The 26,181-nt window shown below is 35.5% G+C and overlaps 1 protein-coding gene across 1 annotated transcript in view; it reads left to right on the forward strand.

Moving 5' to 3' along the window:
- The window catches only part of LOC126820653 (unconventional myosin-Ib), a 287,803-nt gene that overhangs the window by 147,550 nt on the left and 114,072 nt on the right, over nt 1-26,181 (forward strand). Inside the window, exon 18 of the mRNA XM_050548748.2 lies at nt 8,319-8,480. Coding sequence (XP_050404705.1) covers nt 8,319-8,480 — 162 coding nt within the window. The remainder of the gene's footprint in view (nt 1-8,318; nt 8,481-26,181) is intronic.

The following is a 26,181-nucleotide window of genomic DNA, read 5'->3' on the forward strand; positions in this document are numbered from 1 at the left end:
TTGTTTTGTCTGTTGAATTTGACAGCAGGAATAACTAATAATGACTTGTTCTGCGATCTTAAAGAGACAATGTCACTCTTGCTGGTTTGACAGCTTCAAAAAATAAAAAATAGCCTTATTCTAATTAGTACTAGATGTGTTAGTGTCCTACCTGTTGTGTAAGTTATCCATTAAATCCTATTTTACTTGTCCAGAGGGTTCGAAAATATTTTTAAATCCAAGTCATATTTGAAAAGCTTTACGTTAGGCTTTTCAAATCATTTGAGAGTCATTTTTATCAAGGGAGGTAATAAGCTCCAGATTTGATTTACTTCCTTTTATAAAAATAGCTTTCCATGATGTCATCACTGGGATATCGTACGCGTGTGGCGCTTTTGTCAGTATTGTCCCAAATGATAATAAATACATAAGATCAGCGGAAATGGGGGTTAAAATGACTTGGATTACCACACAATTAATTCAAGTTGATTAATCACATTCTATAGACAGCCGTCCGTTGATAATCTGCTTGTATTTTGTATTGTTTACAGATATATATTATAGCCTATGACACGCTGGTGTCAATATCATCTACATGACAACAGGCTCGAGTTCGACATTAATTGACAAGTGTTGATTTTTTCCATCAATTGACAATTCGGAACTCAAGTTCGACATTGATTGACAAGTGTTGATTTTTTCCGTCGATTGACAAGTCAGAAGTAATATTTAACTTGTACGGTTGCAGTGAAATAGACGATTGAATCAATACGATCATATAGATGTCGAAAAATTGCTTGTAGCATCTTCCCTTGTCGAGAAATAACCAATTTTGTCAGGATCACTTTTTTTCGCATTTTAATTTCCCATTAGAATGTCAGCTTACTTAGCGGTAAGTTACTAATAAATTTTGTTGGGATCACTTTTTTGACATATGTAACACATTGTAACAAATGTATGAATGGAATTGATATTGCTGGGTTTGATTGATTCTGCGTCCATTTTATAACACGTCTGCAATGTTTATGTGGAAACCTGTTTATCAGTTCCATTGGTACTGGGAGCCTATTTCTCAGTGCCTGTAACAGATACCTATCTGGGACCTAATTTTCTATTGGGAAACCATATGGTTGTTACTTGATTTTCTATTGGGAAACCATATGGTTGTTACTTGATCAACTACTTTTGAAACTTCTGCGCAGACCGGAAATGGTCGAATTTGGTACAGTGCCAAAAAATCAGAAACTGGCCGTACTTTTGTCAATTATTTCCCTATCTTCAAACAAATGACATTACCGGAAACCCTGAGTCTTTTCCGGGATGATAGCAGTTGAATATTTCGAAATTTCAAAACTTTGTTGTTGCGTTATATCGTTCGAAAATTGCAAGCTTGTCGTTTACGAGACAATTTTTGTTGATTTTCAAAATATTAAAATTTGACCTACATTTTTGGATACCTTAACAGGGATGTAGCCAGGATTTGTTGAATGGTGAAAAAAATGGCTACCGAGCGGAGCGAGTCAAACTTTTTTGGAAGGGGGGCGTGGTCTTTTATGTAAATTCAACCCTTCTTGGTGTATTTTCAGAGCATCTGCTGCCTTTTGTATTTACTTCAGTGCAAATCCAATTTCCATTTATAGATTCAAATTTTTACCAAATTCACTTAATTTTCATCAATGATACAGAGACTCTGCCAAGGATCTAAAAACTTTTTGACACCAACTGACCCAGCATAAAATTGCCCCATCCCACTCTGTTTCTCATTTTTTTTTTTTTTTTTTTCAATTATTACTTCATTACTTTGAGATTAAAAATTAAAACAATTCTTAAAACGGTGTTTGTGTTTTATTTGAGTACAACAAATTATGACAACAGATAAGATATTGATAGTTAAGACATGTTGTTTTATTTGACTTATGTCTCACGAATTACGACACCATTTATGACATCAAAACCTTTAACATTTGAGTACCATAAATAGGTCTGGGTGATCTATTTACAGCAAATATACAAATTTAAAGACCGTAGAATTGTAAAATAAATAGACCTACACAACTTCTAAATAATCCTATAAATAAACAAAATACCAATACTTCTTTCTTTTTTCTTTAAACTAATTTTGGATGATAGGGTCTACTACGGCACACAAAAATAAATTAGGCCATGGCAGACATGGTTTGCGTCAGCTTTTACCATGGCTTTGCCGTTTGCCGTGGTAAATTTCAAGCGCTGAGTTTGTGTACAGAGAAGGACGAAGGGGTTTAAATACGACTGGGCGGCTTTCTTTGATTTTTTATACGCCCACATTGAAATGTGGTCGTATATTGTCGTCCGTCCGTCCGGCATCCACAATTGCTTGTGGACGCTCTAAAGGCTAAAGTTAATATCTGATTGACTTAAAATTTATACACAGTGTTTAAGGTCTTGAGACGAAGAAGCCTAATGATTTTCAACGATTTCCGATAATTACTGCCAGAGTTATAGCCCTTGATCACTTTGAAAAATCTTGTGGACGCTCTAGAGGCCAAAGTTAATATCCAATTGACCTTAAATTTATACACAGTGTTTGAGGTCATGAGACGAAGAAGCCTGCCTATTGGTTTTCAACGATATTGGATAATTACTGCCTAAGTTATGGCCCTTGATCACTTCAAAAAATCTTGTGGACGCTCTAGAGGTCAAAGTTAATATATGATTGACTTTAAATTTATACACAGTGTTTAAGGTCATGAGACGAAGAAGCCTATTGATTTTCAGCGAATTCCAATAAATACTGCCAGAGTTATGGCCCATGATCACTTTGAAAAATCTTGTGGACGCTCAAGAGGCTTAAGTTAATATACGATTGACTTTAAATTTATACACAGTGTTTAAGGTCATGAGACAAAGAAACCTATTGATTTTCAGCAATTTCTGATAATTACTGCCAGAGTTATGGCCCTTGATCACTTTGAAAAATCTTGTGATGCTCTAGAGGCTAAAGTTATCATCCGATTGACTTCAGATTGATATACAGAGTTTAAGGTCTTGAGACGAACAGGTATATTGATTTTCTATGAATCTTTATGACTTGAACAGCTAAATCCATGATGTTAAAAGTTTTGTATACTAAATATTAGCATGGGGCAGAACTTTATAAAAACCAAACAAATTCTAATGGTTTTCTGATAATTACTTAATGAGTTGTTACTCTTAATCAGATTTTAATGTATTATAAATGTTTCATTACCGAAAAAAGTAAAAATATGCGACAACTCTTGTTGACTGCCCAGATGATATAGCTGCTGTGGGCGTATGTTTTGTTGCCTGGCAACCTATCTTTTCTTTTTACGACTGAAAGGATTAATTGATATTTCTGAAAGCCCTGAAACATAAAGCCATATGGTCATTCTGTTTTGTAAAGCAATTTCAACAACGATCCGTAAACCGGAAGTAGTCGAAATAATGTCGGGAATTTTGAAAAAAACGTAAAAAATGAGTGCTTTTCAGAAAAACGTGATTTCTCCGTCCGATATCAACGGATATAACAAATTAATGTATCGTTGGATGGCTCGGGGAATGGACTGTTGTATGATGCCCGATTTATACGGATACTATGAACAGGCAGCAAAATATGGCATGCTGAAAATCAAGTATTTTCTGATTTGGAGCGTTTTTGGACGCCTGTATCTCGAAAACTGCTCCAAGGATTTTTCTTAAACTTTCCCTATCGAGAGTCCCTCCGGTAGTCTTGTGCATGAATCCATCCAATAAGACATTGAAATGTCTGGAATAGGTAAATTAACGTACTCAAAATCGAAAAAAGTTGAAAAATCGTGAAATTTTGGAAAATGCTCTATTTCTTTATTATTTAAACAAATTTTTACAAAAAAGTTACACATTCAGATAGCTGACCTAATTACAATTCTAACGATGTATAATATTTATTGAAATATTTAAATTTAATATTCGATATATTGACATTTTTGCATTTTTGCCCCTATTGAACATAGGATTTTTCAGGGGCATTTTTTCTGACCAGACAATGTAATATATCATTACATAGCCCTGTGGCTATTTGATAAGCCAGTCCGGTTATTTAAACTATCCCAACAATAATCTCCATACCGGAAGTATTCAAAAAATGAAGAAAAAGGGTTAAAAAAAATAGCACTCTTGCGAAAAACTTGATTTCTCCATCAGATGTTAGGGGACCAAAAGAACTACAGTTTTGCTGGATAGCCCCATTAATGGACTATCATATGACATCTGAATGATACGATTTAGATGGCTAGAAAATAAAATATGGTACGCCGAAAATCTCGTATTTTCCGTTTTGGAGCATTTTGAGACGCCTTTTTCTCGAAAACGAACACTACAATTTTTCTTAAACTTTTTTTACTCAGAGTACTATCGGTGGATTATGGCGTGAGTCCAAAAATAAAAGCATTGAAATAATATAAGGTGTCCAACAAGAGCCTCAATCTTGGAAAAAAGTTGAAAAATCCTTAAATTACTGAAAATACTCTACCATTTTTCTTTCTTTGGAAAACAACTTGTTAAACAACCAAACAACTTGTTAAAATTATCCTGACAATGATCCAAAAACCGGAAGTAGTCGAAAAAATATCCGATATTTTGAGAGAAAAAACCAAAAAAGTAAAAAAATGTTGATCTTGCGAAAAAAGTGATTACTACGTAAGATTTCAAAACAACTAAAGTGTCATTGGATAGCCCGAACAATGGACGATCGTATGACATCTAAATGGTAAAAATTCGCTGGTTAGGCAATATACAATGGGACGCTGAAAATCTAGTATTTTCATTTTTGGGGGCTATTCAGATGCTTTCCCGAAAACTTTTCTTTTTTCCTAACGGTGGTCTAGGGTATGAATCCAAATTTAAAAGCCTCAATATAGTATAAATGGTCCAAAGAAGGCCACAATCTTTGAAAAAAGTTGAAAAATCGTTATATCTTTTTCTAATGGTCTAAGGGAGATAAGACATTGGCATCAGACTACCAATTATTTGCTAAATATTGTTAAATATCTTCTAATTTTCCTTTCTTTTAAAAACTGAATAATCTTGTATTCTCGCCCTGTTTCTTCGCACTCTCGCCCTCGACTTCTCGAGGCGAGAAGTCAAGATTACGAAATGGCCGCAATAGGTTTCCATAAATTCATATGTATGGCCCTTGTTTCACTTGTGAATGAAAAAAGTGATCATCTGATCTGTACTAAATTTATTTGCATTATTGAAATTAGAACCTTCTGAATGCTTTAATGAACAAAGTGATCATCCGATCTGTATCAAATTTATTTGTTTTATTCAAATTAGTGCAATGAAGAGGCCTGTTGAATTTCAACATTTTAAATTTATTACTTCTAGAGTTATTGCCCTTTTTATACGCCCACATAGAAATGTGGACGTACATTGCTGTCCGTCGATCCGTCCATCCCTCCATCGTCTACAATTACTTGTGAACGATTTAACGCCAAAGGTTATCATCCAGTTGATATATGTTGTTTACATTAGTGAGATGAAGAAGCCTATTTAATTTCAATAATTTCCGTCAATAACGTCTAGATTTATGGCCCTTGTTTCACTTTCTTGAACCTTGTGAACGCTCTAATGCCAAAAGTTAACATCTGATCTTTGTGAAATTTATATGCAATATTTAAATTAGGGAAACGAAGAAGCTTATTGAATTTCAGCAGTTTCAGTTTATTACATCTAGAGTTATGGCCCTTGTTTCACTTTAATTGTTGAACGCTCTAATGCCAAAAGTTGGCATCCGATCTTTGTGAAATTTATATGCAATATTTAAATTAGGGAAACGAAGAAGCTTATTGAATTTCAGCAATTTCAGTTTATCACATCTAGAGTTATGGCCCTTGTTTCACTTTGTTGAACGCTCTAATGCCAAAAGTTGGCATCCGATCTTTGTGAAATTTATATGCAGTATTAAATTAGTAAAACAAAGAAACCTATTGAATTTCAGCAATTTCTGTTTATTACATCTAGAGTTATGGTCCTTGTTTCACTTTATTGAACTTTGTGAATGCTCTAACATCAAAAGTTATCTGCCGATCTCTATGAAATTTACATGCGTCATTTAAATTAGTAAGGAGAAGAATCCTATTGAATTTCAGTAATTTCCGTTTATTACTTCAAGAGTTGTTGCCCTTGTTTCACTTTGTTCAACCTTGTTAATGCTCAATTGATGAAAGTTATCACTCGATATGTATGAAATTTATATGCATCATTTAAATTTGTGAAACGAAAAAGCCTGTCACATTTCAACAATTTCTGTAGATTACTTCCAGAGTTGAGACCCTTGTTTCAATTTGTAGAACCTTGTGAACCCTTAAACGGCAAAAATTATAATCTGATCTGTATGGAACTGTCTTGTAAAGGCCCCCAATTACCTACAAAGGAATAAATATGCGACAACCCTTGTCAACCGCTTGAACGATTTAGCCGCTGTGGGCGTATGTTTCGTTGCCTGGCAACCTATCTTTCACTTTATTGAACCTTGTGAACGCTCTAACATCAAAAGTTATCTGCCGATCTGTATGAAATTTGCATGCGTCATTTAAATTAGTAAAGAGAAGAATCCTCTTGAATTTCAGCAATTTCCGTTTATCACTTCTTGTAATGCTCGATTGATGAAAGATATCATCCAATATTTATGAAATTTATATGCGTCATTTAAATTTATATGCATCTTTTGAATTTCAGCAATTTCCGGCGATAATTTGTAGAGTTATGGCGGTTGTGAACCTTGTGACAAAAGTGATCATCTAATCTGTATGAAATTTATATGCATTATTTAAATAAGTAAAATGAAAAAGCCTGTGAAATTTCAAAAATTTCTGTAGATTACTTCCAGAGTTGAGACCCTTGTTTCAGTTTGTAGAACCTTGTGAACCCTCAAACGGCAAAAATTATAATCTGATCTGTATGGAACTGTCTTGTAAAGGCCCCCAATTACCTACAAAGGCATAAATATGCGACAACCCTTGTCGACCGCTCGGACGATTTAGCTGCTGTGGGCGTATTTTTCGTTGCCTGGCAACCCATCTTTTCACTTTGTAGAACCCTGTGAATGCTTTTGCAACAAAAATTATCATCTGATTTGAATGAAATTTATATGGTATTATTTAAATTAGTGAAACAAAGAATCCTATTGAATTTCAGCAATAAGATTTTGCCTTGTGGACTTCTAGGACATCTGTTTTGTTTGCCTGATAATGTATCTGTTATAAAATATTAGCTTTAGATTATTAGCTAGTCTTTATTATTGTAAGATATAAATATTTAGATAAACCATACATTCCACCTTTTATGAAATATTAGCTTTAGATTATGTTAATTAACTAGTCTTTATTATTGTAAGATATAAATATTTAGATTAACCATATATTCCACCTTTTTCTTTTATTTGATTTAGAAATAGAAAATGCATGCTTACTCTTCCGGACACCTGTTACCACTGTTTGTCGTGTATTTTGTACACGAGGAGCAGTCCATTTGCTGATTACACTATTTTGCTTGAATACACTATTTTGCCTATAACGTTTTTTAGGACTTCGAATTCTGTCTGATGGTTTGGATTGTTCGTACTTGGTTTTATTTTATTTATATGTAGTAATAGTATTAGAACTATGAATTCTTACAGATTTGTAAGAAATGACAAGAATATTCATCCTGTCTTTTATTAACCAATGCTTTTCAATGATTGCCTAGAAAACTTTGCTATGTAATACGTCCACATTGAAGTGTTTATATTTTTGACTCGACACATTGAAATTTATTCACCCATGTCAGTCTTCCGTCCACATTTGGTTTACAGGCTGAAGTAGTTATCAGCCAATTGACATGAAATTTATACGCAGTGTTTATGTTCATGAGCCGCAGTGTTTATGTTCATGAGCCGTAGAAAGTATATGTACTTAAACAACGATTTCTGTCAGAGTTATATGGTGTTTGATAACCTTTGTGGACTGCTCGGGTGAGGTAGCTGCTGTGGGCGTGTTTCATTACTTGGTGACCTAACTTTATTCTTTTAAATGTTTGGTTGGACACCTGAGTTTGCTTTAGATATGTTTGTTCTCTATTCACGATTTCCTTACTTTCTTGGGTACTATTTCAGTTGCCGTGATCGTAGAGACTTGAAATTTTCAGGGGGTGCTAATGGGGGGCTAGTTATGACCTAACACCAGTTTTCAGCCCAATCGGTCAATAACTTTTTATTTTACCGTAGTTTAGCTTCTAACAAGAGAAAGTTTATCTGATTTTGACGCTACTGAAATAGTTATTACCCTTTCTTGAAGTTAATTCTTATATCTATTTCATAGGCGCGCAAGTTATGTAGACAAGTACGTCTTGAGAAAAAAATATCTGAAGCAGCTAGCATTATCCAGAAGTACTTCAAGGGTTGGAGAGTGCGTAAACACTACAGGAGTAAATTCAGAGCAAAGGCTGGACCCAAGATTGCCAAATTTATGAAAATAGCTGTGGTAAGTAATCACAATACTATAACTAGAATTGAGATGCAGTGATGACGGGTTTCACCAATGCCGCGTTACCCTTGAACTGACGCCACTTCTGGTACCAATTAAACAGATTTCCACATGAGCATTGCATGCATGATATAAAATGGACGCAGAATTAGCCAATCAATCCAGCAATATCAGTTCCATTTATACAACGAAGACTCAACACGATGACATCACTTCCTTTATCAACAAAATTTTTAAATTGGATTACACATATTACCACTTCGCTTGTCCTTAGCATGACAGAAAATTGAATAAAATTTGAACAGAATGAATCCTTTAAAAGTGATCTGGGCAAAATTGGTTATTTCTTGGCACAGGAAGATGTTAGAAACATTTTTATACACCCACATGGAAATGTGGACGTACATTGCCGTCGCCCCCATCCGTCCGTCTGTTGTTTACATTAGTGAGATGAAGAAGTCTATTTAATTTCAATCAATTCCGTTAATTACTTCTAGAGTTATGGCCCGTGTTACACTCTGTTGCACCTTCTGAATGCTCTAACAGGGAATATGATAAGCGGTATTGCATCGCAGTTTTCTGAACAAAAACGACGTAAGTGCGAATCAAATATTAAATTGATTAGCAGAAAGTTATCAAATTTAAGGGAATCTGCGAACAAAGTTTCTTGTCCCAAACTAAGCGTGAAAAAATGTTTAACAAATGTGATTTACTGTTCCACTGAGTACGGACATTTTAATCCCCTTGATGTTGCTTGCTCGATGAGATTAAAAGTAGTCAAAGATTAGTCAAAATAAACTAACTGTAAGCTAACAGTCATTCAGGTCACGATCTAACCAAAAAATTAGTACAAACGTTAAATTTGATAATCCCGTAAATATACAAGCTCAATAATTATTCACAAAACAATAATTTTTATCTGTAACCATTTCCCTTCATTAGAATTTACCGCGTGTACCCATCTGGCATTCTATTTGCCATCACACAATATTTTAATAATTTTCCATTCACTGAACAAGAAAATATTCCATTGGCTATAATTAAGCGAAAAATGTATCCACTGTTATAGCTATACACACTAGTTTAAGTTTTATTCGTCTAACAAACTACTTTGCGACTAAAATGGCACTTGGTTCATTTTGGCCGGAAAATAGGTCACGTAGACAAATAACAACAACATGGCGACAATGCATGCATTGCATACGGTTGTCGAACTGTCGATGCTACTATGTAATTTTAACATACCGTTTTATAGCGAAGACAATGTTTGATGTCACAAACTTTTCTTATCACAGATATTTTGCTTTCATTTTATGCCATATAAATGAAGACAAATAATTTTGGAGGAATCTTACTGGCGTAAATTTGAAGCAGGTACACAATATGCTACATAACATTAATATAAAACTATTCGTAGTAATTGTACTTGAAGTCTATTAAAGGGAATGAAAGCCCCCCATACACACATAAACATTAGTTGTATATCTGTAGAAATTATGGCCTATAGAGATCGTTTAATACAAAGCCATGAGGAACTGCTCATCAATTTATGTGTCATTTAGATTAGTAACAAGAAGAATCCTATTGAATTTCAGCGATTTTTGTTTATTACATCTAGAGTTAGTGCCCTTGTTTCACTTTGTTGAACCTTGTGAACGCTTTAACGCCAAAAATTATCCGACCTTTATGAAATGTATAATATGCATTATTTAAATTAGTGAACAGAAGAAGCCTATTGAATTTCAGCAATTTCCGTTTATTACATCTAGAGTTATGGCCCGTGTTTCACTTTGTTGAACGCTCTAATGCCAAAAGTTGGCATCCGATCTTTGTGAAATTTATATGCAGTATTAAATTAGTAAAACGAAGAAACCTATTTAATTTCAGCAATTTTCGTTTATAACATCTAGAGTTATGGCCCTTGTTTCACTTTTTTTAACCTTGTGAATGTGCTAACGACAAAAATTATCATCCGATCTGTATGAAATTTATATGCATCATTTAGATTAGTGACACAACGAAACAATAATTACTTCTAGAGTTATGGCCCTTGTTTCACTTTGTTCAACCTTGTTAATGCTCGATTGATGAATTGAAATTTATATGCATTATTTAAATTGGTAAAACGGAGGTCTATTGAATTTCAGCAATTTCCGTCAATTACTTCTAGACTTATGGCACTTGTTTTACTTTGTGAACGTTCGAATGACAAAAGTTATCATCCGATCTGTATGAAATTTATATGCATTATTTGAATTAGTAAAATGAACAAGCCGGTCAAATTTCAACAATTTCTGTAAATGTGATAGAATACATAACTCTTTTTATTACAAAGATTTTTATATGCCCACATTTTCATGTGGACGTATATTGTCGTCGCCCCTGTTTGTCCTTCCGTCCGTCCGTTCGGACGTCCGTCCACAATTTGTTTGTGGACACTCTACAGGTCACAATTTTTGTCCGATTTCAACGAAACTTGAAATATAGCTTTATCTCCCTAAGATCTCGGTTTCTTTCGATATTGGCATGTATCAGACCATAACTTCATGGATTATACGGGTTGTTTTCTGCATTTTGCTTTAAATCAATATTTAATCAACAGCATATTCTTTGCATAGAATGAAGGCATCGGGTGTTTTCGCCAATATTTAATTTTATGTCAACTTCACAATTATTAGTATAAAAATAGCATTTACTTGACAATTATCACAGTTTTCATCTGGCCCTAAATTGAGTTAGTGCAGACTTTTTATATGCCCACATTGAAATATGCATGCATATGCATGATTTAAATTAGTGAAACTAAGAAGCCTATTGAATTTCAGCAATTTCCATTAATTAAGTCTAGAGTTATGGCCCTTGTTTCACTTTATTGAACCTTGTGAATGCTCTAATGCCAAAAGTTAACATCCGATCTTTGTGAAATTTATATGCAATATTTAAATTAAAGAAATGAAGAAGCTTATTGAATTTCAGCAGTTTCAGTTTATTACATCTAGAGTTATGGCCCTTGTTTCACTTTAATTGTTGAACGCCAAAAGTTATCACCCGATCTTTGTGAAATTTATATGCATGATTTAAATTAGTGAAACGAAGAAGTCTATTGAATTTTAGCAATTTCCGTCAATTACTTCTAGAGTCATGGCCCTTGTTTCACTTTGTTGCACCATGGGAAGGTTCTTAACGCTCTGCTGATTTGTATGAAATTTACATGTGTCATTTAAATTAGTCAAGAGAAGAATCCTATTGAATTTCAGCAATTTCCGTTTATTACTTCTAGAGTTATGGCCGTTGTTTCACTTTGTTGCACTTTGTGAACGCTCTAACTTCTAAAGTTAACTGCCGATCTGTATGAAATTTATATGTGCCATTTAAATTAGTCAAGAGAAGAATCCTATTGAATTTCAGCAATTTCCGTCAATTTTTTGTACAGTTATGACCCTTGTTTCACTTTGTTGCACCATGGGAACGCTCTAATGCTCTGCCGATCTGTATGAAATTAGTCAAGAGAAGAATCCTATTGAATTTCAGCAATTTCCATTTATTACTTATGCATCATTTAAATTTGTGAAACTAGAGGTCTATTGAATTTCAGCAATTTCAGTCAATAATTTGTAGAGTTATGACGATTGTGAACCATGTGAACGTTTGAATGACAAAAGTGATCATGTGATCTGTATGAAATTTTATATGCATTATTTAAATTAGTAAAACGAAAAAGCCTGTCAAATTTCAACAATTTGTGTAGATTAGTTCCAGAGTTGAGACCCTTGTTTCAGTTTGTAGAACCTTGTAAACCCTCAAACGACAAAATTTATAATCTGATCTGTATGGAACTGTCTTGTAAAGGCCCCCAATAACCTACAAAGGAATAAATATGCAACGTCCATTGTCGACCGCTCGGACGATTTAGCTGCTGTGGGCGTATGTTGCCTGGCAACCTATCTTACTCTTCTTTACTACACTTTACTAGGATCTGGAAGAGTTGTTACCGGCATTCTGGTTGATATGAGGGATTAACCCTATATAGATCTGCATTTGGATCAGATTGTACAGTGAAGTCACTCCGTCATTTGAACACTACGGCATTCTTTGAAATCCGTCCTCATTTCCATGTCCCGATTTATTTCCTTGTTACTTCAACCCAAAAAGTTTTGAGTAGACCGTATTCTGAATATATTCCGAATTACGACATCAATCAGCGTTCCCTTCACACAATTTGCGTTGAATTAACATTGAATAATCAGTGGGTGTTAACCAACAAGCAATCTATTATTGGTGAGCTTAAAACACGTGTCGGTCTTTGTTGATTACCTTGATAATTTTAAAATTGATATATTTGACTGCATATATCAAAATGAGTCGCAATGCGCAAAATCTAATTTTGGACTAAAGACAAAATAAGTGAAAATATTGATTTTGATGGAAATTGAGATTTTCAAAGAAAGGAGTCTATAAATATAATATCTATCGACACAAAAAGATTAAAATAGCAATAAAAGTTTTTAGAGCACCTTTTTTTGATCGTTTTGTAAGAGTACCGTATTCTTAAATCTGTCCTATCTGTTATTTTTCATCGCTCGCAGCGGGACGACTGATCATTCCTCTTGCATAATAATTGGCATCGTTGTAAAGCGGAGAATCTCTAGTTTACAAATATGATCAAAATATTGTTGATGAATTGATTTTGAACAATCGAGTTTTAAAACACCTAAAAAAATATAAACAAACTCCGCTTGTTGCTATGCTGTTTACACAACTCGTTTGCTGATTGGTCCAGACACCATGTATAAAGCATTATGGTTACGTGGCTGGCTTGAGCGGGTGGGTACCTACATCTGATTCTCTCTGATAAGTGGCAGAACAAAATTAATTCTGATCGTATATAGATTGCCGTTGAGTGTTAATCAAAACCATTAGGCTGATTATGTAAATTAATTGACAAGCGGGTGTGTGTCATTGAGTAATACTAATCAGCTGTCACAGGTCAATGATAAAGCCGTCGACCACTCATTATTTACTCCGAATAATTAATCCAAGCGGTGATTATTTGATATCTCATATCTTTTTTTTTTTTTGTAAACAATATTTTATTTCAAATTTATGAAAAGGGATCAGGGAACAGGCATAGCCTATATCACCCCTCTCCTCGTACAAAGTATATAAAACATATAATAAACAGATCTGCTATGTACATACTATTAAATAATGGTGAAAAACATATAAATTAGATAAGTTATATACACACTATTTATATATAACAAGTGAAAAAAAGAGAAAGTGCTATTTTAAAACTTGAATTAAATCAGATCTTGAATCGTCTGGTGACATCGAAGTATTCATGAACTAATTTAAAGATGTTATTTGATGTAGCCTGATCTTCTATGCCAAAAAGAAGGGGTTTAATGGTTTGCTGTTGAGATGGTAAAAGATTTATAACTTTTAGAGCATTTATTTGTCGACGGTAATATGATAAAAATGTCGAACTGTTTTCTCGCTCAAGAATCGTCACTATTCAACTCGTTCTTGCGTTTTCGACCAGTGGTGATAATATAATTTGAAATAATATCTGATCGGCATGCTTGTATTTTTTACATGCCATATATGAAGCCACTGTAAACAAATTCAGCTATCAAAATATTTAATTCTCTTCGCAAGGAACTGTTGGCCATTGTGATTAAATGTATTACCATTTTTTTAAAGACAAAACGAAACATCAAATAATGGCCTCTTGAATAAATCATTAGGAGTAAATAATGACTTGAGATAAGGTTTTAATATATTTCATTGGCAATTATCATTCAACTAATCATTAATTCAGGATAAATACGATTAGAATTTTTTAAGATTTTTTCCCGCCAGATCTCAAAAAGAATCGCCAGTACTGCAAAACATTATCTCTAAAATCAAATTTAGTGTGAGCCCTGACTGGGGTGGTTTTGAATCCCCAAGTGTACGTGACAAGGAGTAGGGTCGCCTATCCAATCTCGTGGGGTTTCTCTGGGTTCTCCGGTTTCCTCCCACTGCTAAAGACCCCTACGCGCAAGCAAATTATTAAAATAAAATTAAAACCATGTTAGTCCCAAAATGACCTAGTTTGTGTTGGGTGGACGTTAAACCCCATTTCTCTCTCTCTCTCTCCACTCTATTTGACCTGATTTCAAAGTTTTTATACATTGTCGTCGCTCCTGTCCATCCGTCCACAATTGTTTGTGAACACTCTACAGGTCACAATTTTTATCCGATTTCAATGAAACTTGAAATATAGGTTTATCACCCCAAGATCTCACTTCCTTTCGATATTGGCATGTATCGGACTGTAACTTCATGGATTATGGCCCTTGATTGTACGAAAAATCGCGTTTTTAGCTTGTGAACACTATAGAGGTCACAATTTTTATCCGATTTGGTTTAAACTTTAAATGTATGTTTATAACCCACAGATCTCGGATCGTAACTTCCTGAATTATGGCCTCTGATCGTACGAAAAATCCCGTTTTTAGCTTGTGGACCCTATAGAGGTCATAATTTTTATCCGATTTAAAAAAATGTATTAATATATCACCGTTACACCCTAAGGACAACTGAGTTCGAATTTTGTGAAAATCGGCCCAAATTTTGGGAAATAAATAGGCCTAAACCTGAACAGATTCTATAATATTTAATTATGTTTCTATTCATTTATTTTCTGATACACTTTTTCAAAACTGCTTTGGCTGTAATTTGTTAAATCTTATTAAGATTTTTATATAAAAAAAAAACAAAACTAAAAATAGGCCCATATGGACTATTAAGTTTAATACCCCCCCCCCCCCCCCAGAACAGACACTACAAAATAGTGATTTTTTTTTTTTTTTCAATACAATTCATTTCTCTTTATTTTTTACTTCACAGACTTATTCTTCTTATTCTGACCTGTTGAAGTTAACTAATCAGCAACTTGATAAGATTATTAGATCACATTCATTGGTTCCAAAGAATAAACATTTACAGAAAATTGACCAGCTATCTTCTGTCTTACATCTAAAACCCCATGAAATAATTAAATATGAAGATTTGTGTAAACTCAATGATTTGGAGTTAAAAGACTTACTCAGGAGAAATCATTTAGAAGTTATTGGCAAAAGGTCCCATCATTTGGCACAGCTGTCGTCAGTTTATAAATTCAATCAATCTACTGGTGTGCTTCATCAACATATTTGTGACATTCAAAATTCAGTTAATGGCTGGACCCAAAATCTTAAGTATTTGCCATCTACAACACTTTCACAGATTGTAGAATATTTGATTAACCCTCTGACTACCACAGGCACCAGACTGTGGCTGGTCTTGGAATACCAGACAATTCCAAGATGGCCACCATATTTTGGTAAATTTTAGCATAGCCTCATATAAACAACTGTCACTCGAAAACAATTGAATATTGACTATTACAAGTTTGTTTTATTTTGAAGAAAAATGTCTTACCTTTATGTACATATAAATTTTGTTGTCTTTTGCTGCTATTCCCATTAACCAACGGATAGTTGAAGTGAAAGTTTTATTTACAACACAGAAAAAAATGAATGAAGTTCTATTTACAAGCAAAATTAATCTAATATATACAATGTTATTGGTTTTTTTTTTTTTAATATTTTGTTATTCTAATAAACTTTGGTTATGGTATTTGGCAAAACACATTGACTTGCACAGGTTGACGGCACACTGTTCACATCCAAATGTTGTCTGCCACCCCCTTTCACAGTCTTTCTTCCCTCAGCAGAGCACAAGACACAGACACGTTTCCTACCTGGCATTTTTACAAGTTTGTGTCCTAGCAAACCGTCTACGCTCAATGTTCTTTCTATTTTTCTTTTCTGTGCCACTTGTCGCACCGATTGCCGTCCATCGCAGAGTTGTTTGGCCAGAAGATGACGATATTGAAAGTGGTTCATGACTGGTTTCTGTTCGGAAGATCTCTTCAGTTTGTAAAGTATGTAACTGTTTACAATTGCCGAGTTCAAAAACCACCAAAACAAGTATCGCCACCATTTCACACTTGTCCTGCCGAGATCATAATAAGACCTATTTTGATCATGAAGATCGACTCCTCCCATAAATGCATTGTAACTTATCACGGCGTCCGGTTTCATTACACTTTCCTCTTTTCCACCTTTCCCGATTCTGGTGATTTGTTGCATTTCTGGCGATGAATTTGTCGACAAAACATTCACAGTACGCTTGTCTTGCCAGGTACTTGCAACCATGTCACCACACTGTGCAAAGTTTGCCTCTCCTCGCTTCAGTTTCACTTTCCGGAGAGAATCGGGAAAGCCTTTCCTGTTGGGTCGAATTGTTCCGCAAGAATACGTTTTTACTTTCATCAGGTCCAGTTGCAATTGGGGGCTGTTGAAGAAATTGTCAAAGTAGATCTGTCGATAGGATCCCTGCATTGGTTCTGTCAACTTCATAACAACTTTGTGACCAAGGCCGGTCTCGACTGAGCCATCGTTGTTCCTCCCTGTATAGACTTCGAAAGTAAAAGCGTATCCTGTAGATGGGCATGCCGACATCCATACCTTCACTCCACGCTTTATTGGTTTCATAGGCATATACTGAATAAAGCCTAGCCTGCCCTTAAATTTCACCATAGCCTCATCCACTCTCACTTCCTTACCAGGTACAAAATTGTTCAAAAATGTTTTTTCTAAATGGTCCAATAATGGGCGAATCTTGTAGAGTTTGTCATAATTTTCCCTCTTTCCGGCTGGGATGAACTGTCATTGACATGAAGATACCTGAGAATGGATTGATATCTGTTTCTGGACATAGTTTTTTTAATAAATTCATTTCCCAGGCTCTCATCTGTACTCCAATAATGGACAATTTCGGGCAAGTTGTTGATCCCCATCAAAATACTAACTCCTAAAAATGTTTCAATATCTTCCACCTCTACTGGATTCCATGACGGGTCGGGATCAGTTTGTTGGCGAAGACGGGCATATTTGTTGGTTTCATCTTTGATTTTTTTGTCCCCCGCCTTTCGAAGAAAGCAGGGGACTATTAAAATGGGTTTGTCCGTCTGTCTGTCTGTCTGTCTGTCTGTCCGTCTGTCTGTCCCGTCTGTCTGTCCATCTGTCTGTCCGTCACACTTTTTGGGACACAATAACTCTCTTCCTAATTGAGCTAGAATGTTCAAACTTGGTGTATGTGTTTATTAGGTCAATGCCTTGATGGAGTTCGAAGATGAGCATTTTCCGCTTAGGGTAAGCAGAGATAAGCAATTTGATTGGTTGATGCTTTGGGACACGATAACTCTCTTCCTAATTGGGCTAGAATGTTCAAACTTGGTGTATGTGTTGATTAGGTCAATGCCTTGATGGAGTTCGAAGATGAGCATTTTCCGCTTAGGGTAAGCAGAGATAAGCAATTTGATTGGTTGATGCTTTGGGACACGATAACTTTTAATTGAGCTAGAATGTTCAAACTTGGTGTATGTGTTTATTAGGTCAATGCCTTGATGGAGTTCGAAGATGAGCATTTTCCGCTTAGGGTAAGCAGAGATAAGCAATTTGATTGGTTGATACTTTGGGGCACGATAACTCTCTTCCTAATTGAGCTAGAATGTTCAAACTTGGTGTATGTGTTGATTAGGTCAATGCCTTGATGGAGTTCGAAGATGAGCATTTTCCGCTTAGGGTAAGCAGAGATAAGCAATTTGATTGGTTGATGCTTTGGGACACGATAACTTTAGTTCTAATTAAGTGAGATTGATGAAACTTGGTGTATAGTTTCATTACATCAATACCTTGACTAAGTTCAATCATGAGCATTTTCTACTCAGGCTAAGCAGAGCGATAAGCAATTTGATTGGTCGAGACATTGGAACACAATAATTCACATTCTAATTGATGTAGAATGTTCAAACTTGGTGTAGGCTTTCATTAGGTGAATGCCTTGATGGAGTTCAATGATGAACATTGTATGCTTACGGTAAGCAGAGATAAGCAATCTGATTGGTTGATGCTTTGGGGCATGATAACTTTGAGAGAGATGAAACTCCGAATATAGATTCATTATATCATTACCTTGACTAAGTTCGATGGTGAAAATTTTCTGCTAAGGCTAAGGAGCAATAAGCAATTTGATTGGTCAAGACTTTGGAACATAATAACTCTGCTTTTAATTGAGGTAGAATGTTTAAACTTGATGTAGATGTTCATTAGGTGAATGTCTTGACTAAGTTCAATGATTAACATTTCGAGCTGAAGCCAAGCAGAGCTTATCAGTTTCATAATCTTGATTCTATTTGATAGACAGTGATGAAACTTAGTCTATAGTTTAACTGTTCGATACTTTTGAAAAAAATAAATGTTCTATTAATTAATACGTGTCATCTAATTATTTTGGTATTTCGGCGGGGGACATCAGCCTCACTGTTGGCTTGTATTAAAAAAATTTAGTTCTAAAATAAGACGAAAAAATAAAAGAGGGTCGGCATCAACATTTAAATTATTTGTAGGCCCAGAATCACCTAAAAATTCGTATGGAACAACTGGGTCAAAATTATCCTCTTTCCAAATCAAGTCTTCGGTCGTATCATAAAATTCTTCATCGGAATCACCATCACTTTCGGAACAAATGTCAACATCGGATTCCGTGTTTCCACGTAGTCCAGTGTTTTCGATGTCTTCCGCAGTTAAGCCATCAAATTCTTCATCAGAATTAATGAAATTATCACTAAAATCCTCATCGGTAATATAGGCAGCCATTACTAGAAAATATTTTTCGAAGATAGCTGATTTTAAAATTAAAATATCTCGATAAAAGTGAATATAAAGCTAGTTCATGCGACGCGCCAATTTATAGCTGATAAACAAAGGAAGTCGATGAAGTCTCGTCTCGGCGACTACGAGAGCGTGATTTCCGATAAAAGCGCAAAATATGAATGTTGTTGGTACCAGGCGGTTTAGAGTCGAGAGGCAGCCAAAATGGCGGGCGGTTTCGGGCGCTCCGGTAATGAGAGGGTTAATGCTCATGATATTAAAACATGTTCTTCAAACTTTGAAGAATTCATATCAGAAACATTTAAGCGATAAAGCTTTACGCAGTTACGAACTTTGGGCCTCAGGACATATACATTTTATTTGGTTTAACAATCTTGCAGAGAATTATGACCAGGTAGAATTAGAGCATAGTTAATTTGAGGCCCCAGCCATTATAGATTAGCCTGAAGCCTAATCAAGGTCAACTCTGTAATTATATTAGAGAGACCTTGTTTCATAAATTATTATCTACTGTCCAGTTAATCCAGTAGAAATTAAGGTATTAAGGATTATAAAGTTAGGGTTACTAAGAAACAATGCTAAGGTATAAAAGTCCTGAAAATTGTATATTAGAGGAGAGTAGGCGAGTTAACCACAGGTAGGCAATTGGACATACTGAAGGTCAGGTCTCTGATAAGTTATTTCTTAGATGCTGTTCCTTATTAAGTTACCTAGCCTGTGGGTCAGTATTATTATATATATTATCACTGTTAAATATCGTTACAGAATATAAGATTATACTAAGAGAAGTGAGTTATTGAATTATTGTATGTTCAATCGTACACCCCCAACTAGATTGAACATACAACCCCATAGTCATGGTTGGACCATAAGCAAGCAGGTCCCCTAAACCCCGGATGATAGAATTATTCATACTGTGCTTTACGCTGCAAAAGCAACCCATCTTGGGATACATCTGGAACTGTATATGACACATGCATTGTTTTAGATAAATCTAGTGGTAAACCACATGGTGGTCATTTTTCATGTGTAGCAGGATTGATCGAGGCATGCTCTCCTGTCATGTTGCTGGCCTACTAATTTGGCCTAGAAGATATTGTTAGTAAAGATTTAACAGAATTGCCCAACACTTTGTGCACATCAATTTTATGTTCATTGTCTGCACCAAAATCAAAAAATTTTTAAAATGAAACCCTTTAAGGGCTTTCCTATAGTCAAAAGAGAACCCCTTAAGGTGGTTAAAAAAAAGATTTGAAGAGTAACATCTTTAATCCAGTTAACCCTCTAAAGGCTGGAGTAAAATTTGAAAAGGCACAACAGCTTTTTCATGAACTTATTTATGTCGTCCAAATTTACCATGGTTGAAATCGGTAGATCTCAATAAGTGGAGACCTGTAAATAATAAATCCTTGCAAACATTTGGACCCTCAGATCTTAAGGATATATATAACTTGGATGCAGTTGAATTAGTACTATCTTTTATTACCAATATATACACAGAATTATTAACCCCCAAATCAATATATATTAGCTAGAGACAAAATGCAAATATTCAGGACTTGTTGAATATACTTTCCTATACTGATTCTGAGATAAATGCAATCGAATCATTAACAAGAAAACAAAGTGAAAACAAAAACTGGTTTTATTTTAGAAAATGTGCCATTACATCTAGCAAAATACATAATATTTACACGAGTAAAATCAGGCAATACATTACTTGATCATGGGAGCAATGACTGGCTTATAGAAGATATAATGGGAAACGGTACCGGTAAATTTAATGAAAATATAAATACTGCATATGGTCTTTTACATGAAAAAGATGCAGCTTCTGATTATTTAAAAGAAAAGCAGAAAACACATATATTGCCTGTAATCTAATGGAGAAAGGGTTAATTTTTTCAAATGAGGGTTGGTTTGCAACCAGTATTGATAGAATTTTTATACGCCCACATTTTCATGTGGACGTATTATGCCGTCGCCCCTGTCCGTCCGTCCACAATTGTTTGAGGACTCTCTACAGGTCACAATTCTTATCAGATTTCGACGAAACTTGAAATATAGGTTTATCCCCAAAAGATCTCGGCTGCTTTTGATATTGGCATGTATCGGATCGAAACTTCATGGATTATGGCCCCTGTTTGTACGAAAAATCACGTTTTTAGCTTGTGGACCCTATAGAGGTCACAATTTTTATCCGATTTTGTTGAAACTTGAAATGTAAGTTTATAACCCAAAGATCTCAGTTCCTTTCAATATTTGCGCATATCGGACAGTAACTTCCTGAATTACGGCCCCTTGTGGGCCCTATAGAAGTCATAATTTTTATCCGATTTAAAAAAACGTTATATTATATCACCGTTACACCCTAAGGATTTCGTGAAAATCGGCCCAAAATTGACAGACAAAATGGCCGCCATTCGTTCCCAAATAGCGTAAGAATATGGTATATCAAGGTTGTGGACCCTATAGGGGTCACAATTTTTATCTGATTTTGTTGAAACTTGAAATGTAAGTTTATAACCCAAAGATCTTGGTTCCTTTCGATATTCGTTCATATCGGACCGTAACTTCCTGAATTATGACCCCTGATTGTACGAAAAATCACGTTTTTAGCTTGTGGACCCTATAGAAGTCATAATTTTTACCCGATTTAAAAAAACGTATTATTATATCACCGTTACACCCTAGGGACGACTGAATTCGAATTTCGTGAAAATCGGCCCAAAATTGACAGACAAAATGGCCGCCGTTCGTTCTCAAATTGCGTAAGAAATTGGTATATCAAGGTTGTGGACCCTATAAAGGTCACAATTTTTATCCGATTTTGTTGAAACTTGAAATGTAAGTCTATAACCCAAAGATCTCGGTTCCTCTCGATATTCGCGCATATCGGACCGTAATTTCCTGAATTATGGCTCCTGATTGTACGAAAAATCATGTTTTTAGCTTGTGGACCCATTAGAGGTCATAATTTTTATCCGATTTAAAAAACCGTATTATTATATTACCGTTCCACCCTAAGAACAGTTGAGTTTGAATTTTGTGAAAATCGCCCCAAAATTGACAGACAAAATGGCCGCCGTTTGTTCTCAAATAGCGTAAAAATATGGTATATCAAGGTTGTGGACCCTATAGAGGTCACAATTTTTATCCAATTTTGTTGAAACTTGAAATGTAAGTTTATAACACAAAGATCTCAGTTCCTTTCGATATATGCGCATATCGAATTGTAATTTCCTGAATTATGGCCCTTGATTGTAGGAAAAATCACTTTCTTGTTAGCTTGTTCTCTATCCATCTCTCGAAAATGTGGGCGTATCCTGCCTGGCAGCCGCTGGTTTCATGTTCTTGTTGTGAGCAGAAAATAATAGTCAAATTTAAATGTCCAAAAACCATTGAAAACCATTGTCCGAAAACCTGATGAGAATGGACAAGCTCATCTAATTCCTTCATATTATACACAAATACAAAGTCAAATGGCTATAACTAAAATACATAAAGCGACTTTGTTGTATGGTCCAGTAAAGGAATTATAAGTAATACAATCATTTGATTTAGATTTTTGGAATGATGTGTATGACAAGGCTAAATTATTTTACACAAATACAATTGTACCAAAATTAATGTCTAATGAAACGCAATGATGTGTATGATAAGGCTAAATTATTTTATACAAATACAATTGTAAGAAAATTAGCTTTTGCATAATGTATGTTTAATTACTGAATTTATATATGTTTGTTGACAAAATATATAAAAAAAATTGTAGTGGCTGAAGGTTTCCTCTTTAATTTTAAATAGTGACTTAATTACTGAATTGATACATGTTTGTTGACAAAATATATAAAAAAAACTGTAATGACCGAAGGTTTCCGCTTTAATTGTAAATAGTGACTTAATTTATACATGTTTGATGACAACATTATATTATATTTTTAATTTTATAAGTGTTATTACTGTTATCAAGAGAAATTTATTTCTTTACAACTTCAAAAATGTCTTCAGTTTGTTAGGGTTTCACACTGCGTAGCTTGTGTGAAACACTATTGTTTTTGTTAAGATTATTAGGCTTTCACCTTCGGTGAAAGACTATTGTTATTACTAAGATTAATATTTTTTTTTTTTTTTTCCATTTTGCCTATTTCTCAGCAACTATAAGAGATAGAGGTCTGATTTTTTTAAAACGGCTCGAACGATTTTTCTGAAACTTCAGGAATATGAAGTCGAAGGACCAGACCAGTCCATGAACTATAAATGAAAATCCCCTAATCACCGGAAGTAGTCAAGAAAGGTATCCAAACTTTGACAAAATTGTGAAAAATGGGCGTCTGTGCCGAAAATGCGATGTATCAACAGTGTTCTTGTCGTTTAGTTAAAGTTTTATATCGTTTAATAGCCAATTGAATTGTCTATCAGATGGTACTTCAGCGACAAGTTTCTATCAAAAACTAAAAAAGTTATATGACCTTGAAAAGTAAGGTATTTTGCGATTTCGAGCAACTTTAGACGCATGTTTCTCGGAAACGCCCCCAACGATTTTTTTAAAACTTTCTCAATCGAGAGATAAATGGGTACTCTGTTGTGTGAAACCACTGTATCATTTTTTGAAATGTCAGGGGTAGCCGAAAAATGAGATCGAAAATCGAAAACTTCTTCTACAGAGAGAGAGGCCTATCAGTAGTGTTTTTTATAAAACCATTGTACAACAGTTCCAAATTTGAGGAGTAGCAGAACAAAGGGATCGAAAATTGAACACGGCACCTTTCATTGTTAAGCGAAACATAAGAGGGGATACAATCTGTACGTTTTGTCAACGTATAAAGCCAATTCAAGAGTGCTTTTATCAGTGATGATATTTGAACTAAAATTATTTCAACTATGAGTGTTTTCTTCTATCCAAAATATGGGTATAGTGACCCTGTAACAGAAATAGTTGATAGCTGTGTGTAATAATTAGTCTTTGAATTAATATTGTTGCTTCTTTGTCAAAATTATCTTATACCGGTAATCATCTGGATAGAAATCGACGGCTTACACTGTTTATAAGAAAGTCCAATTTGTTAAGCAGTTGCAGTAGTATCGTACAGTAGTAGTGAATATTGTACCTGTGATAAAAGGCGTGACGCTGTTTGAGCATGGACTCTATCTGTAATTAATATTAAAATTTTATTAGTGACGTCAAATCTTTAACATGACGAAACCAGAAAATTGGTGATATTTCATTGAATATTCAATCAATTTTTTAACCAGTTACATATACTATTCAAAAAAAGTAGGGGATATTTGATTTTTAAGTGTTATTAAAGTTACCTAATGAAACTGACGAAGAAACAAATGACAAAATGAAATGAAGTTCACATTCATCGATTTATTCCAAATGATCGTTAGACTAAGTAAGGCAAAGACTGACCATTATAAGGGTAAAATGATACCCGGGGTCAAATAGCAAAGTTACCACAGCATCACAACCAAGTCAGTAACGGGTAAATCCTCCTCTGTTTGCCAAACAAGCATTGATCCGACGTGGCATACTCCTAATGAGACGTCTAAGGTCATTTTGGTCCAGATTGTCCCATTCCTGTTGCAACGCAGCAGCAAGTTCTTGGACATTGGCAGGACGTTGTTGACGTTGACGTAACCTCTGTCCAAGCATGTCCCAGACATGCTCGATGGGGGAGAGGTCGGGACTCAGTGCTGGCCAAGGTAATGTGGTGATGTTCTGTTGTTGGAGGTAACCTGTAACGATCCTGGCCCTGTGACATCTTGCGTTGTCATCCTGGAAGATGAAACGGCGGCCATGACGTCGTGCGAACGGCACAACATGGACTGCCAAGATGTTGTCCCGGTAGTACTGGCCTGTAACACGCCCTGCAACAACATGTAAAGCCGTTCTTCCAGCAACAGTGATGCCTCCCCACACCATAACAGAACCACCCCCAAATCGATTATGTCTGATGACGTTAACGTCTTGGAAGCGCTCGTTTCGACGACGCCACACACTCCTACGTCTGTCCAAAAAATCAACAGTGAACCTCTGGCCACTCACTCTCACACCAGTGTCTGTTTGAAGACGAGCGCTGATCTGATTTGCTGTGATGACACGATTTCTCAAGGCTAAGGTACGGATAAATCGATCCTGGGCTTGAGTTGTCGCCCTTGGTCGACCTGAGCGTGGTCTGTCCTGTACAGATTGTGTATCACGGTATCTGGACCATAGCCTGCTTATGACAGACTGAGAAACATTCATCGTCCGCGCCACAACCGCCTGTGTTGTGCCGATCTGTAGCATGCCAAGGGCACGTAACCTTTCATTTTGGGTAAGCCGACGCATATCAAAATTTGTTTTCTGGTCACTAAAACAATTAGTACTGGCCTGTAACACGCCCTGCAACAACATGTAAAGCCGTTCTTCCAGCAACAGTGATGCCTCCCCACACCATAACAGAACCACCCCCAAATCGATTATGTCTGATGACGTTAACGTCTTGGAAGCGCTCGTTTCGACGACGCCACACCCTCCTACGTCTGTCCAAAAAATCAACAGTGAACCTTGACTCATCTGAAAACATCACATTGCTCCAGCGTCGATTATCCCAGTGTTGACGATCCCTACACCAACGACGTCTTGCCTGAATGTGATGATCTCTCAAACAAGGGATCACGCGAGGACGTCGGGCGCGAAGGTGACCCCTATGCAGTCGATTCCGAATCGTCTGGCCACCCTCTCTCACACCAGTGTCTGTTTGAAGACGAGCGCTGATCTGATTTGCTGTGATGACACGATTTCTCAAGGCTAAGGTACGGATAAATCGATCCTGGGCTTGAGTTGTCGCCCTTGGTCGACCTGAGCGTGGTCTGTCCTGTACAGATTGTGTATCACGGTATCTGGACCATAGCCTGCTTATGACAGACTGAGAAACATTCAT

Source organism: Patella vulgata, chromosome 5, assembly GCF_932274485.2.
Source record: "Patella vulgata chromosome 5, xgPatVulg1.2, whole genome shotgun sequence".
Lineage (NCBI taxonomy): Eukaryota > Metazoa > Mollusca > Gastropoda > Patellidae > Patella > Patella vulgata.